The 14,789-nt window shown below is 55.9% G+C and overlaps 2 protein-coding genes across 4 annotated transcripts in view; both read right to left on the bottom strand.

The window, feature by feature from the left end:
• Positions 1-14,789, bottom strand: part of LOC122421171 (leukocyte immunoglobulin-like receptor subfamily A member 6) — a 161,461-nt gene that overhangs the window by 40,128 nt on the left and 106,544 nt on the right. Inside the window, exons 1-2 of one of the 3 annotated variants that reach the window (XM_043437020.1) lie at positions 4,810-5,239; positions 3,676-3,711 (exon numbers count right to left, since the gene is read on the bottom strand). The exons of 1 other annotated variant lie outside the window; for it this stretch is intronic. The gene's annotated coding sequence lies outside the window, so the exon portion shown is untranslated. Of the gene's footprint in view, positions 1-3,675; positions 3,712-3,866; positions 3,882-4,809; positions 5,240-14,789 lie in introns of those variants that run through there. One more of the 3 variants, XM_043437018.1, reaches the window with a different exon arrangement.
• LILRA5 (leukocyte immunoglobulin like receptor A5) lies at positions 1,021-3,915 on the bottom strand. The gene is given in 5 exon segments (XM_043437051.1): positions 1,021-1,820; positions 2,780-3,082; positions 3,217-3,501; positions 3,676-3,711; positions 3,867-3,915. Coding segments are annotated over 5 exon segments (780 nt in total). The 5' UTR covers positions 3,901-3,915; the 3' UTR covers positions 1,021-1,698.

A 14,789-nucleotide genomic window follows, 5' to 3' on the forward strand; every position in this document is an offset into this window, starting at 1 on the left:
GAGAGGCAGTGCCTGAAAGACCAGAGGTTTCCAGGTGCAGCAACTGATTCGAGGGTTTCCCGGCAGTTTTGGCAAGCTAACACTAGCAACAGGTTGCAGATCTTTCTAAACTGGTGTTAATTTCTTTTGCAAGGGAGAATCAGTAGCAAATGGTGTCAGAGGAGTTTGTCTTAAATTTTGTTAACTCTTAGTATGTCAGTACAGTCTTTTCTTAACTCAAAAGAAGCTCTGCCGCATGTACGCACCAAAGCGTTCCTGTGTGTGAGGTCTTCTGTGGTCTGATCTGAGCGACCCTCTGTGCTTACTCTCCTGCTTGTGTGATGGTAGTTACGCACAGTTCTCCCCTCGGTTACATAACTCAGGGTGGGGCTGTGTGTTTCTCCCTTTTACCTGATGGTCGTTACTTCCTCCCCAAATGACTGAGGCAATTTGCACTCCAAGCTGTGAGGTACTGGAGTCAATGTGCTCCGTGTTTTCTCCCACAATTGGTACTTGCACTGTCTTCTCTTTCTCGTCTGAATAGACTAAGGTTTTGGCATCTGATTTCATGGAAAGTGGGGCTTGAAACTGAGATGGGAATGATCTAACCGTGACATGTAATGTAAAGGACACATCTGTGCGCGTGGGGCCATCGGTAGGGGCTGGGGGGACCAGACTCGCTCCTGTGGGAAAGTCAGCCTGCTCCTTCCTTCCCACCCGGCCTTCAGCGCATTCACCCCGGCTCCTTGAGGTTGGCCGCAGAGAGCGTTTGCAGCAAAGCAGACACACAGTTCACACACCTGGGCTCCTTATAAAATGTTGTATTCCTTAGCCGTTTACCAGCACAGCACCTGGCTGTCACTTCAAATGTCAGGGTGTCTCCTCGCAGCGATGGTGTCTGCAGAAACCACACCGGGTGTCATCTGATGAGGAGAGCAGGGCGTGAGGGGTCTGGGGGATCCAGGGAAGAGTTCTGGATCCATCTGTTCCCAATGGGGCCCCACTTCCACCCATTTATTCAGTTTCTTACATGACAATCTGTTTGTTTTATATAAAAAAGTATTTATTTGAGTATTTGTTTTTGGCTGTGCTGGGTCTTCACTGCTGCTGCCCCCGGGCTTCTCTTTGGGTGTGAAGCGTGGCGGTTACTCTCCAGTTGCGGCCCAGGGCTGCCCCTGGTGCAGAGCACGGGGGCAGATGGCTCAGACGTTGGGGCACACAGGCTTAGCTGGGGTCTTCCGGGACCAGGGATTGGACCCGAGCTCCTGCACTGGCAGGCGGAGTTTTAACCTCTGGAGCCCTGGAGAAGTCCACATCATTCTGTTTCTGAGCGAAGGGGTGGAGGTCATTGCGCACACCAGAGAAGGCAGGCATGAACAATGAGGCTCACGTCCTCCAGGAGAGCGGACAGAGCCTGCGGGCCTGCAGGGTGAGGACCGGCCCCTGCCATTGGGATGCGCCTCGGGCCTGGGGTGGGCGGAGCCGGGAGTCGGGGCGTCCTCCCCGGGAGGGAGGGGCCCCGGTGAGCTGAGGCCGAGCCCCCAGCTCCCCCTCAACGGGACGCCCAGGCCTCCTCCCGCCCCCGCGGCGCGTCTCTCCCCCAGGGTCTCCGCAGACAGCGCACCCAGCACGCGCGGCAGAGGCTCTTTCCGAGCTCCCCGGCCGGAAGCTCGCGTCCAGGGCTGCGGCGCTCCGGACGGTGCCCGGGCCCTCCCGTGCTCAGCTCCGGGCCGCGTCTCGGGCTTCTTTGCGGTCGTGCCGAGCTTGGCAGAGCAGGACCCCGAGGAGCAGCAGGACAGAGGCCGCGAGGCCCATCCGGATGAGATTCTGCACCGTGTAGTCTGGGGTGAGGGCGCACAGGTCAGCGCCGGCCCGTCACCCGGAACCGGGGTGTGCGCCCAGGGCACCCGCCTCCCGGGAGAGGACGTGGCCCCGAGCCCAGCCCCTGACGGGGACGCTGTCCTCCTCCTCACTCTGGGTCTGACCGCGGTGATGGGGGAGGGTGTCAGGGGGCCCGAGGGTCCTGAAGGGAGGCTGTGGGTGGGCCGTGTCCTCCTCGGGAGCCTCCCAGGGCCTCTCTGTCTTACTGTCTCAGACGTTCCTGCTCAGGACTCTGAGCTGAGGAAGCTCAGACAGCACAGGATGGGGCCCGCCCCTGAGCGGTGGTCTGCAGGGTCCCAGGGACCCACCACCGCTCCCCACAGCCGCTCGCTCAGCCCTCTTCGTCTGCGGGCTTGATTCTACCTGGGGGAGGGGGCGATCCCTGGAGCCTCCGGGGGCAGGATGGGGTGGGGGTGGGCCTGCTCCTCCCCAGACTGACCCCCCTCCCGCAGCCTCAGGCCCCTACAGCCGGTGGTTCCCGCGCCTTCTCTGCCCGACTCCCCGCTGGCCCTTGACGATCTGAGGGGCCTTGTCCACCCAGAGAATCTCAAAGCGCCCTGGGGTGGGCTGTCTCCCCTGAGCATAGAGCCCTGTGACTCCCCAGTTGTTGAATTGGGGCCCGAGGGTGGGGGCTGGGCCAATGGGTCCTGGGAATGAGCCCAGGAAGGGGTCCGCCGGGCTGACCCGGGGTCCCCACCTCACTCCCCTCTGCCCTGCATGGCCCTGTGGCCTCCCCGAGACCCTCCCACTGCCCCCCTGCCCCTCCGGGACCCCAGTGCGTGAGGAAGGGGCGGGGCCGGGCTCCGAGGCCCCTCCCTCAGGGGGCCCCTCCCACAGCGCCGCCTCCTCCATGACCTCCGGGGCCTCCCAGGGCACAGAGCCCCGAGCTGCTGAGTCAGAGGGACAGACGGGGCCTCACCTGAGACCAGGAGCGCCAGGGGCTCGCTGGGGGCCGACCACACCCGGGGGGTGTCCCTGTTAAAGCCGTAGCATCTGAAGGTCCACCCGTGTCCGGGGCTCACGGGGCCCACCGGGAACAGGGCCTGGGTCTGTCCATCGGGGGTCCGCTGTCCATCCAGGGTCTGAGAGGACTCGTCTTCTCCTTCCTTGGTCAGAAGGAACCTGTTAAATCCCTGACGGGAGCCACACTGCAGGGTCACGTTCCCTCCTGAGGTCACCACAGGGCTCGGCAGTGCTGAGAGGCGCGGTTTGCCGTAGGGTCCTAGGATATAAGGAGGCAGCTGGATCCCTGGGGCTCCCCCCTTGCCCCCCAGGGCTGGGCTGTGAGAGGGACACCCCCTGAGAGCAGACCCGGATCCCAAGGGCAGAGCCTGAGGGCCCCCGAGCGTCTCTCACCTGTCACCACCAGCTCCAGGGGGTCACTGCGCTCTGACCAGCGAGTTCCCCTGAGATAGTAGCACGGATAGTGCCCTGCGTGCTGCTCGGTCCTCAGTGAGACGGAGGACTTGGTCTTGTCCCCGGGCTCCAGGGGTTTCTGTCTGTCCCAGGGGACTGAGCTTCCCTCTTTATCCAGACGGAACTCCTGGGCCCCTAGGGTCCCCTGACACCAGATGGTCACGGGGCTCCCCTAGGGGACCACAGAGCCTGGCTCAGCCCAGATGGTGGGTTTGGGGGGGGTCTCTGGAAGGAAATCAGAGGCGGGCTCACCAGGCGTCCCTCGAATGCCCCGGCTCTCAGCCCAGGCCTCCCAGACTCCTCCTCCATGAGCCCCGAGCTGCCGTCCCCCTCCCCATGGCCCGGGGGTGACCCTTGACCCCACAAGAGGAGGGAGCTGGGCCCTGGGGACAGACTCACCAGCCTGCACCTGGGTCCTCAGGCCCACACTCAGCGCTGGAAGAGAGAGCCCTGTGAGAGGTCTGCCCTCTGCTCTGATCAGTGCCTCTCCTCCCCGGGAGCCTCCTGGTCCCTGCGGTTCCCTGAGGGAGCAGACCGGCTGGGGGGCAGTCCCTCCAGACCAGGGCTCCCCCTGCCCCTCCTCATCTCACCGAGGCAGAGCAGGGCGGGGAGGGTGGGGACCATGGCGTCTCCTCCCTGCGGTCCAGGCCGTGAGGATGGAGGAGACCTGGGTGCCCTCTGGACAACAGACCACAGGGTGTGTCCTCTCCGGGGCTGGGGCTTCCTGTCACATGGTCATCAGGTCAGCATCTCCGCCGGAAGGGACCGACCCTCCCTGGAGCCGGGCCCTGGTTTGTGCAAGCTGAGGCTGGAGCAGGCAGTGGGTTCTACAGACATTTCTGACCACTTCTGGGGCCTCCTGTGACTCTAAGCTGTGCTGAGGCTTCCTGGACTGATGGCCTTTCTCCTCCCAGGCATTTGCTCCTATTTCTCGGTATTGGCCATGTGCCTGGCTTAGAGATACACACTGGACACGACAGATTCAGACCCTGAGCTTGCAGAGTTCAGACTGGCAAACGAACAAGCAAACAGCTTCGGCCACCAAAACCCCCTCAGAAACTCGTGTGTTTGCTTCCTGTGGCTGCAGAGCAGCTGCTGGAAGTCACCGCGTTAAACCGACACAGTTCCGTTCTGGAGGTCAGAAGTCCAAACCAGAAACCCGGAATTCAAACCGCGTTGTCGTCAGGCTGCGTTCGTCCCAATCGATCGCTCTGCGGGAAATCTGTCCCCTCACCTTCTCAAGCTTCCACAAAGGACCGTCTCCCTGGCCTCACCCCTCCCATCTTCAAAGCTGGCAGTCACAGCTCTCCAGCTCCCGCTTTCAAGTCACATGTGCTCTGGCCCCGTCTTCCCTACCTCCTTGTTTCACCCGTAAGGACCTTGTTGGTGACAGGGGACCCCCGATCCCTGGATAATCCAGGACTGTCTCCCCATCTCCACCACTGAGAAGGTGTGGTGTGTTAGGGGATCTTAAAGGGAAATTCAAGGCTCATCCTCAAATAATTAAATGATGATAATAAAACTATGACTCACGCTCCTTCCCGATGGAGTGGAGCAGAGCAGGGTGACGAGTGCTGAAATCACAGCGACTCTCCTGCCCGCCCCGGAGTGAGCAGAAGGACCAGACGACAGAGCCTGGGAGGCCGCGCTGACCACGAGGATGCCCTGGGCAGGTGCCCTCACCCCCAGCATGCGTTTCAACGCTGAAATTTTCACCGGAAGCCGAGCAGCTCTTCCCCTACGTGTCAGTCTCCGAGGCCATCACACAGAAGATGTAAGAATCCTTTTTGTTCAGAAAACAATTTCCACCCGTCATAAACCCAGACATGTGCTCCAGGCATGGTCCAAATATGCCATCAGGTGACGAGAGCCTGATGCCGGGCTCAGGGCTGGACGGTCAGAAGATCAGCGGGTCCTGCCCAAAGTCTGAGCCCCTCCTGGTCTTGCGTGGCTCGTGTTCATCTCGAGTCTCCGGCTCGGGGGCCGCCTGTGTGGACACAGTGAGGTTTCCATCAGTCTCCCGACCAGAGACCCGGGGCTCCTCCCCTCCCAGGGGCGCTGGGGAAGGGGAGCCGGCCGAGAAAGGAGGACCCAGAGCGCTCTGGCCAGATGCAGGCCGTGCACTGGGGGCGGAGTAGCAGCCAGGCCGAGCTGGCCTTGTTTCTCCTTATTGGTGATTGCGGGTGAACTCGGCGTGCCCCGGGTTTCCCCAGCGTGAAGCTGTTGTTTGCCCTTGGTGACCAGTCCCTGGTGTGCGGGGAGATATTGCTCCTCTGAGGGTTTGAGCATACCGCGGTCCTCATTAAACACTCACTTAATAACTTTAGCAGCTGCTGACCTTGCGCTGTAGCCACATGTCTTCTCCCGGTAGCATCCGTTGCATGTAAACCACACTGTTTATAATACCCCCCTGCTCCGAAATGCCTGCGGTATACGGCTGATTCTTTTGTTTCTTTTCCCAGAGTACGGAGATGCACCTAGGCTTTCTTACTGCCCTGTGACTCAGAGGCTTTATGGTATATGTGCTATCTTTAAAAATTTTATAATGCGAACTGTTTTTAAAGTCTGTGTTGAATTTGTTGCAGTATTGTTTCTTTTTCTGTTTTGGCTTTTTGGCTGGGAGGCATATGGGATCTTAGCTCATATGGGATCCTCAACCAAGGATGGAACCCCCGGCATTGGAAGGCGAAGTCCAACCACTCGACCAGCAGAGAAGTCCCTGAGTGGTGTGTTTTACCTTGGGTTGCGCTCATCCCCTCTGCCCGCATACTGCTTCTCTTTGGGTGTTTCCTAGTTGTTATTTTTCCATATAAAGTTTAGTATCAATTTGTCTAGCTTTTGAGAAAATGCTGGTTGGTGCATTTTGAGGGCTGGGGCTCATTTATAAATTAGCTGAAGAAGAACTGACGTATTCATCAGGTCCAAGGATGCTGTCCAAGGATCGGATGTCGCTCTTCATTTCTTCAAATCTGACTTTTCTGCCACTCAGGAATGTTTGAGACACACACTTACGTGGGGTCCGTTTTGCACATTTTGTGTTACATTTATCCCTTGGAATTTTCCTCTGCTGTTGTTTTTGTTGTTCCTACTCAGGGGAAGTTGGGATTTCTTTGTGGATCTGAAAGTGGTTGGTTCATAGAAATTAATTTTATAGTGACTACAAGTCTGACTTTTTGATGGTGAGTGACTCTCACCGCGGTGTGTCTAGGACTCTCCAGTCGGCTTCCTTCTGCTCCCTGCGCTCCCCGCACCACTCAGCCCCCCCTCCCCTCTTCCCATCCCGTCCCCCCTCCCCTCTCCCTCTTCTTCCCCCTCTGCTGGTGGCCCAGCTCCCTGGGGTCTACACCTGCAAGTTCTCCCTGGTGTCCACGGTCTTGCAAGAACTGTCTCATCCCGCCTCTCCCACTGTGTTTGCCCCTCAGTGTCCCCGCCAGAGAAGAACACGTACAATTCATGTGAGGACAGGGCTTGCACTGCCAAAAATTCGGTGAAAACGAGCAAACAAAAGCTGGTGATGGTCTTTTCTGAGTCTTCTAATATTTCACCTTTTCGGTGGGGGGCGGGCAGGGAAAGGACAACTGGCCAGGTTTCCTGGCACCTAGAGAACAATGAAAATTCTGTGTAAATGCAAGAATTGTAAAGACGTGTCTAATTTGGGGAGCCTGTAACACTACAAAATAAGAATCTAAAAGTGTAAAACTGTCACGAAAACAACAGGAATAAGCTCTTTCTCTGTGGCCAGGATTTGGGACATTTCCTTAAGGGCTGATGGAACCAGATGACGCCCTGGACAGGCGGCCTTTGGTTACTGCCCGTCTTCCCATTGGCCTTCCGGAACGTTCTCGCATGTTGCTCCCTCCACCCAGCAGGCCTGCTCCCCTCCAGGCCCCCTCATCTGGGCTCTGCTCCCCAAGTCGGGGCAGGGGCCCAGGCCGCTCCCAGCACCCTGCTCTCTCTCTCCCTCCCCAGGCAGCGGCCTGACATCTGGGGTGTGCTCTGAGGCTAGAGAGGTATGGCCTGGCCTGAAGTGCCCTGGAGTTGTGGTCTGATCTGGGAAGTGAGTAACCACTGCTCTGCTCTGTTCTCCTTAGAGGGTGAGAAGACCATCTGACTTCAGAACCAAAACGCTGACTGGGAGGGAAAAGAGGAAGCAGGGATTGACAGAGACATTGTCTTCTGTTCCAGGAGGCAAAGACGCAGAGGCTTTCAGAAGGGGTGAAGTCAAGTTCACAGACTGGATTCAATCCATTGAACAGAGGTTTTCAAGCATGTGTTTTTAGCCTCCATTTCACATCCCTGTGGTGACCTGCTCTTTCATTTTTGATGTGGTTGACGGCTCTGTAGGTGTCGGAACCACTTTCAGCCCTGACCTTGAAGAATGTACCATCCCTGGGGCAGTTCCAAGCAGTGGGAACAGGAGCCCGTGAATACACTCCCAAGTGTCACTGCCTCTGGAGGGAAGACCCTGCAGGGCGTTCTCTACACCCTCCGAGGTCCTGGTGGAGTCCCGTGCCATCACCGCCTGCACGGACCTCAGGAGCGCTTCTCTGCCAGGAATTCCTTTCCTTCACACTCTCCCTGCCCCACTCCCGCCTTCTTGCTTCTCGGACAAACTACCTACACTTCCATCCTTGTCTTAGGCCGTGCTTCCAGGGTAACTCACAGTAACTCAGGGACTGGAAAATGCCATGCGGTGTTTTGGGTTTGTTTTTTCCAATGACATCATGTCTTCTCTGACTGCTGGAGACCACTCTCCTTAACCGCTCCATGACTGCTTGGACTTGCCCATTTGTTCATCCATTCACCATTCAGGAATCTTATCCCTGCTCACTAAAGAAATATTTAAGCATGTCAACCCGTGACCATCCCAGGAAGTGAAGAGATAAAATTGAGCAAAACGCATGTATTCTCTGCCCTCAAGGAAGGTCTGGTGTCATAGAAAAACTAAATGAACAAAACAATTACACAGATAAGTGTTTCTAGCGAGATCTGTCATAACCAGACTCAACCTGAGTCTGGATGAAGCAGGCACAGTATTAACTCATCATAGATAGAAACATGATATGTGGATAAATATGTCAATTGATTGCTAAGTAGCTAGATGATACATAGATACTTAGATATACATATAGTTACAGAGATAGATACATAGACACACAGGTAAATAGCTACACAGATACATACATATGTATGTAGGTAAATACACAGATACATGGTTACATAGATACATGGACAATTGCATAAACAACCAGACCACAGTGTATGGTATCAGTGGAGAAACTTCCCTGCACTGCTCCTGGTCCTAACAGGCTGACAGTACTCAAAGCGCTCATTTCCTCGCTCATACACTGAGACTTCCCAGCACAAAAGGAGAAAGAAAACTCTCCTGTCAACATCACGTTGTTCCATCAGGAGGCGCAGAGACAGGCTCTCGGTCCGGCCTCCCTCACGCCCTCCAGGGTAGGCTGCACACCTCAACTGTGAAGCTTGGTCTCTGCCAGCCCCCCACCCCACCCCACCCCCATATCCTGTGACCCTGGGCTGCGCTCTCCACACTCACCCCTGCCTCCCAGCTGGCTCAGATCGTTTCTAAACCGAAAGCCTTCCGTCTTCAGGCATGGGTGCTCTAAGGAAACAATTATGTTTGTCTAACATGGGCGGGCGGGTGTGCAGAGAACCAGAGGGGTCTGGGACGGTGGCTGGATTCTTGCCTGCACCCCACGAGGCTCACAGGACGCGGGCCCTATGATGAGGCAGGGGTGGTCCGGCGCCCCCGCCGCCTGAGTCCTACCATCACGACACCCAGGGGAGGGGCCGGCCTTGTGAGGAGGAGACTGGGGAGGGGGGTCCGATGCGGAGGGAGGGAGAGACCTGGGGTTTCTCAGAGTCACAGCCCCAGAGAGCGGCTGGTTGAGCCCAGGGCACCAAAGACAGGCTCACAGGCAGAGCTGGGTGTTCAGGAAGGGACCTCCTCGGGATGCTGGGGTCAGCAAGGCAAGATCTGATAGAGATGGAGGGCGGTGATGTCCTGTCCGAGGGGTCAGTCTGTCCAAGCACTCAGACCTGTGGCTGGTCCCAAGCCTTGCTGCATTCAAGCCCAAGGGGCCCCCAGCCCCAGTGGTTGCTTCTGTTCAAGGAGAAGACAGCCAAGCTGTTGGTGTCTGAAATCCTTGCTGGCATCAAGGTCCTCATGCCTTAGGAGTCTTGACCCAAAACCCCACATCTGCCCAGACACCCCCCCTCCCCGCCACATGTCCCCAGCCCAGCTGACCAGGTCCTCCAAGAATCAGAAAGGCCAGAGCCCCGAGCTCTGCGCCGAGAGGGAACCCAGGAAAGGGGTGTGTGGCTGCCACAGGGGGCCCCCAGTGGGCTGCAGGAAGCCGGGCTCTGCGGTCAGTCACTCTCCTCTGAAAAGCACTTCCCTTTCTGCATGAAAACAGCCATCCTCATCACTTCCTTCCCCAAATCAGGATGAGATCGGCCACACACTCTGTGTTGAAACTCACCCCTCTGCAGACACTCAGGCAAGGCAACCCTGCCCGCCGTTTACTGCCGACCAGACCCGTCACTCATTTTTAGACCATGTCGCCCCAGGTAGGAAAGTCAGCAGGAGAGGGGGCGAGAGGCGTTATTGGCAGAGGGCAGGGCCCCGTGGAACCTGCCACAAACCTATGAGTGTTGTCATGGATGGATTTTTAAGTGAAAAAGCAATAAACGTGGCCTCTCAATTATTTTTCTTGTTGGGAAATGTCAGGAAGCATTTAACAAGAGGCTTCCTGTGTGCTGTTTTGGATCTGTCAGGAACCCTCTGGCCCTTATTGATTCCTGAATATTCAGGAATTAAGAGGAGAGGCACGCCTTTCCCAGGGCTGAGGAATCCAGGCATTTCTCATTACAGTGATAAGTACTGTCTTCCTTTTTATGAGCCAGACGGTAAAAGGTGATTGTTTGCAACTCTCTCTCTTTGATAGGGATCATCTTACGTTTTGTAAGTCTGGAATTTTAATCTTTGTCTTTGCTGAGAATAACCACCTTGTAAGACAGTATATATGCCCACGCCATGTTGATTAAAACACCTTTGCTCCATCAGAGCTTTGCTCCCCGTGTCTTTCTTTCTTTCTTTCTTTCTATTCCTTCTCTCTCTCTCTCTTTCTCTCTCTCTTTCTGGCTAATTCCTTGGAGTGCGGAGGCCCGCTGAGCTCACTTTCTTGCCCGGGCTTCTAAGCCCCTCTCGAGAAGGCGCACTGTGCCTTCACCCACTCAGAGGGCGCCCAGTGCCTCCGTGCAGCAGCGCGAGCCCTAAAACAGGGCTCTATTGGCTTTCCGCGTAAACCAGGGGATACCAGCCTCTCTCTCTCTTACTCTCCGAACCACCAGGTTCCGGTCCATTCAAGGACCAACAAGCGCTCTCTCTTACTTTCTTATCGTTGACTCCGGACCCCCAGGTTCCGGTCCATTCAAGGACCAACAGGGAAAGAAAACAATGATACAGACGTTCAAAAAAATGGGATGCATGCCTGCTAAGTCGCTTCAGTCATGTTCGACTCTTTGCTGCCCCGTGGACTGTAACCCGTCAGGCTCCTCTGGTGGGATTCTCCAGGGATTCTCCTCCATGGGATTCTCCAGGCAAGAATACTTGGGTGGGTGGCCATTTCCTTCTCCAGGGGATCTTCCTGACCCAAGGACTGAATCCACATCTCATATCTCCTGCATTGGTAGGCAAGTTCTTACCACTAGTGCCACCTGGGAAGCAAAAAAGAAAAAATGGGGGAGGGGATAAATAATAACAAGAGTTTGCATTTGTCTAGCTCTTTCTTGCCCCCTTTTTTGGCTGAATGTTGTTACCTTTACTCTGTGGTCTGGTTCGGATTCAGACTCAGGAAGCGACCCAACCTCACTCCCACCCACATTCTGCCCCAGGCCTCTTGAGTAGGTTCTGTTCTCACCAGCTCTGACAGTTCAGCAACGTGGTTGCTTATTCAACAGCCCTGTTAGAACATGTGTTTTGGTTGTTGTTGTTCAACCGCTAAGTCATGTGCGACTCTTTGCAACCGCATGGACTGTAGCCCGCCAGGCTCCTCTGTCCATGGGATTCTCCAGGCAAGAATGCTGGGGTGGGTTGCCATTTCCTTCTCCAGGGGGTCGTCCCAACCCAGGGATCAAACCCGTGTCTCCTGCATTGGCAGGCGGATTGTTTACTATCTGAGCCCTGATGATATCACACCTATTATTCAAACTGGGTGTCTTTTCATTGAGTCATTCAGATTTTGAATAATTTGATTCTAAACTAGCCATCAATCACCAACTCTAAAATTGTTTTTTAACTGACGTACAGTTGACTCGCAAGGTCATGTTTCAGCTGCTACAAAGTGTACACTGAAAAGGGACTCGGACATGTATCTTTTTCAGGCTCTCCTCCATTATACATTACCACCGGATATTGAATATAGTTCCCTGTGGTCTACAGTAGGTCCTTGTTGCCTATCTCTTTTTTTATAACTTTATTTATTTATTTTTGGCTGCACCGGGTCTTCATCGCGGTGCGGGCTTTCTCTAGCTGTGGTGAGCAGGGGGCCCTCTAGTGGCGCACAGTCTTAGTTGCCTCGCGGCAAGTGGCATCTTCCCAGACCAGGGATGGAACCCGTGTCCCCTGAACTGGCAGGAGGATTCTTAACCCCTGGAGCCCCAGGGAAGCCCCAGATATCTATTTTATATAGTAGTGTGTGTCTGTTAATCTAGTCTCCTATTTTATCCCCACCCCTGATCACTAGTTCTTTATCAGGAGGCTCCAAGTTTCCATAAGAGGTTCTGCCAGTGAGTGCTTGGTACCATTAGAACAAAACACAAATCCCTCTGGAAAAAGAATTTTTATACAATTTTCTATGACTCTTGACTTTTTTATAATGCAGAGAAATCATTCATTTTGACTATTTTATCTTTTTATCATACTATGAATCAACATACCACCTTTTTGGAATCAATGGTTTCCCACTGATGGGACTCTCCTGTGTATAACCAAAGCACCGTTAGAAGCCTTATGGGGTGTATGGCCTGCCTCAGAAAATTAAAATGTGGAGACGTTAGATAGTACTGCATATAAATGAATGTACTATCATTGGCATGCATTAGTTTTGGGTGAGTGTGCATATGTGTGCAAGCCCATGTGCATGTGTGTGCATGTATTTGCGTGCATGGGTGTGTACACATGTGTGCATGTATGTGTAGATTATTAGCAGTGCAGTTCAGCAGAAGAAATGAAATGGCTTTTTAAAAATTAAATTGATACATTTTTAGTTGAAGGATAATTGCTTTACAGTACTGCATTGGTTTCTGCCAAACATCAACACGAATCAGAGAAATGGCGCTTTTTTTAATATTTATTTATCTGGTTGCGCCAGGTCACGAGGGATCTTCGATCTTCTTTGGGACACTTGGGATTTTTGGTCTTCTTGCAGCTTGCAGGATCTTTGACTGTCCCACGTGAACTCTTAGTCATGTGGGATTCAGGTCCCGACCAGGGTGGAACGCGGGCCCATCGGGAGTGCTGAGTCTTACCCGCCGGACCAGCAGGGAACTCCCTGAAACGTCTTTACTTGCCTATCACTGATCTGGTCCCCGGAGCGGCCCCCGCTTATTGGCAGGACAGACAGACACACACACACACACACACACACACACACACACACACACACACACCCCGCCGGAGTTTGATACTTAGCCCCTGCCAACCAGTATAAACACACCCCGTGGCATTTATTCCGCCCCTGTGCTGACGCGCGGGCCTCGCTCACAGGCTGCTGGAGGCTTAAGTCTGCGGGCAGCAGTAGAGGGGGTCCATCCTCGCTCTGCTCCCTGGGGGACCGGGGACCCTTCAGGTCATCGCGGTGAGCTCTTCGTCCCCGGGAGCTCAGCGTCTGAGCATCTGTCCCTGCCCCCTCACACCCGGGCGACGTCTCTCCTCCCACCACGACGGGGCCCACTCTGACCCCCGTCACTCACGTGAACACACCGGAGCCGGCAGGGTCGGAGCGCGAGGAGGAGCCTCGCTGCCTGACCACGCAGCACTGCCCGGCTCGTCCTCCAGGTGGCGCCCGGGGGCCTCAGAGCAGGAGGGGCCGTCCCTCCCCGTGGGAACGTCCTTGCGCCCCAGCGCCCTGAGTCCATCCCCGGGCTCCGGAGGCCACAGGGTCGGGAAGAAGAGACTAGCCCTGACTTCCGGTTTCCGGTCCTCTCTCTGGGCCCGTCTTCTCTTCCCACCTGCTCCCCAGGTGGGAAAGGGTTTTCTTTTACCTTTGTCTTAATTTCTTCTAAACACTGTCTGCTCCCTGCTCTGGGCTGGAATCATAAAAATCCTTCTTAGTGGGGCAGACAGCCATGAACCGGGCATGGAACCTCTCCGGGAATGCCAGCCCTCCACACTTCCCTCTGCTAAGCGCCCACCTATCCGCCTGTCTGCCTGGGGTCAGGGTCAGGCCAGCTTTTAGGGGAAATGCACCATTCTAACTGTGGTCATTAATGTATGTGTCAACCTGCCTGGGCTAAGGAGCCTCCAGTGCTGGTAAAAACAGAATTTCTGGGCCTGTCTGCGAAGAAGACTCTGGAAGAGATGAGCTGAGAGAAGGGGTCCACCCTCACAATGTGGGCGGCTGCACCCCATCCCCCGGGGGCCCCACAGACCGAGCAGGGGCAGGGGGAGCATTCCCGCCTCTTCTTGCGCTGGGACGCCCAGCGGCTCCGGCCCTCAGACCCAGAGCCCTGGTTCCCGCCTCCCCAGCCCCGGGCCGGGACTGACACCGCTGCGCTCCGGGTCTCGGCCTGCACACCCGCACTGACGCCGTCACACACCCATGCTGACGCCGTCACACACCCGCACTGACGCCGTCACACACGCACGCTGACGCCATCACACACCCACGCTGACGCCGTCACAAACCCGCGCTGACGCCGTCACACACCCACACTGACGCCGTCACACACCCACACTGACGCCGTCACACACGCACGCTGATGCCATCACAAACCCGCGCTGACACCGTCACACACGCACACTGACGCTGTCACACACGGACACTGACGCCGTCACACACCCACACTGATGCCGTCACACACTCGCGCTGACGCCGTCACACACGCACGCTGACGCCATCACACACGGACGCTGACGCCGCCACACACGCACACTGACACCGTCACACATGGACACTGACGCTGCCACACACGCACACTGACGCCGTCACACACGCATGCTGACGCCGTCACACATGGACACTGACACCGCCATACACCCCTGCTGACGCCGTCACACACGCACGCTGACGCCATCACACACCCACTCTGACGCCGTCACACACCCACGCTGACGCCGTCACATACCCACGCTGACGCCATCACACACCCGTGCTGACGCCGTCACACACGGACACTGACGCCGTCACACACCCACGCTGACGCCGTCACACACGCACGTTGACGCCGTCACACACGGACACTGACGCCGTCACACACCCGCGCTG

Source organism: Cervus canadensis, chromosome 18 (assembly GCF_019320065.1).
Source record: "Cervus canadensis isolate Bull #8, Minnesota chromosome 18, ASM1932006v1, whole genome shotgun sequence".
In the NCBI taxonomy this organism is placed as follows: domain Eukaryota; kingdom Metazoa; phylum Chordata; class Mammalia; order Artiodactyla; family Cervidae; genus Cervus; species Cervus canadensis.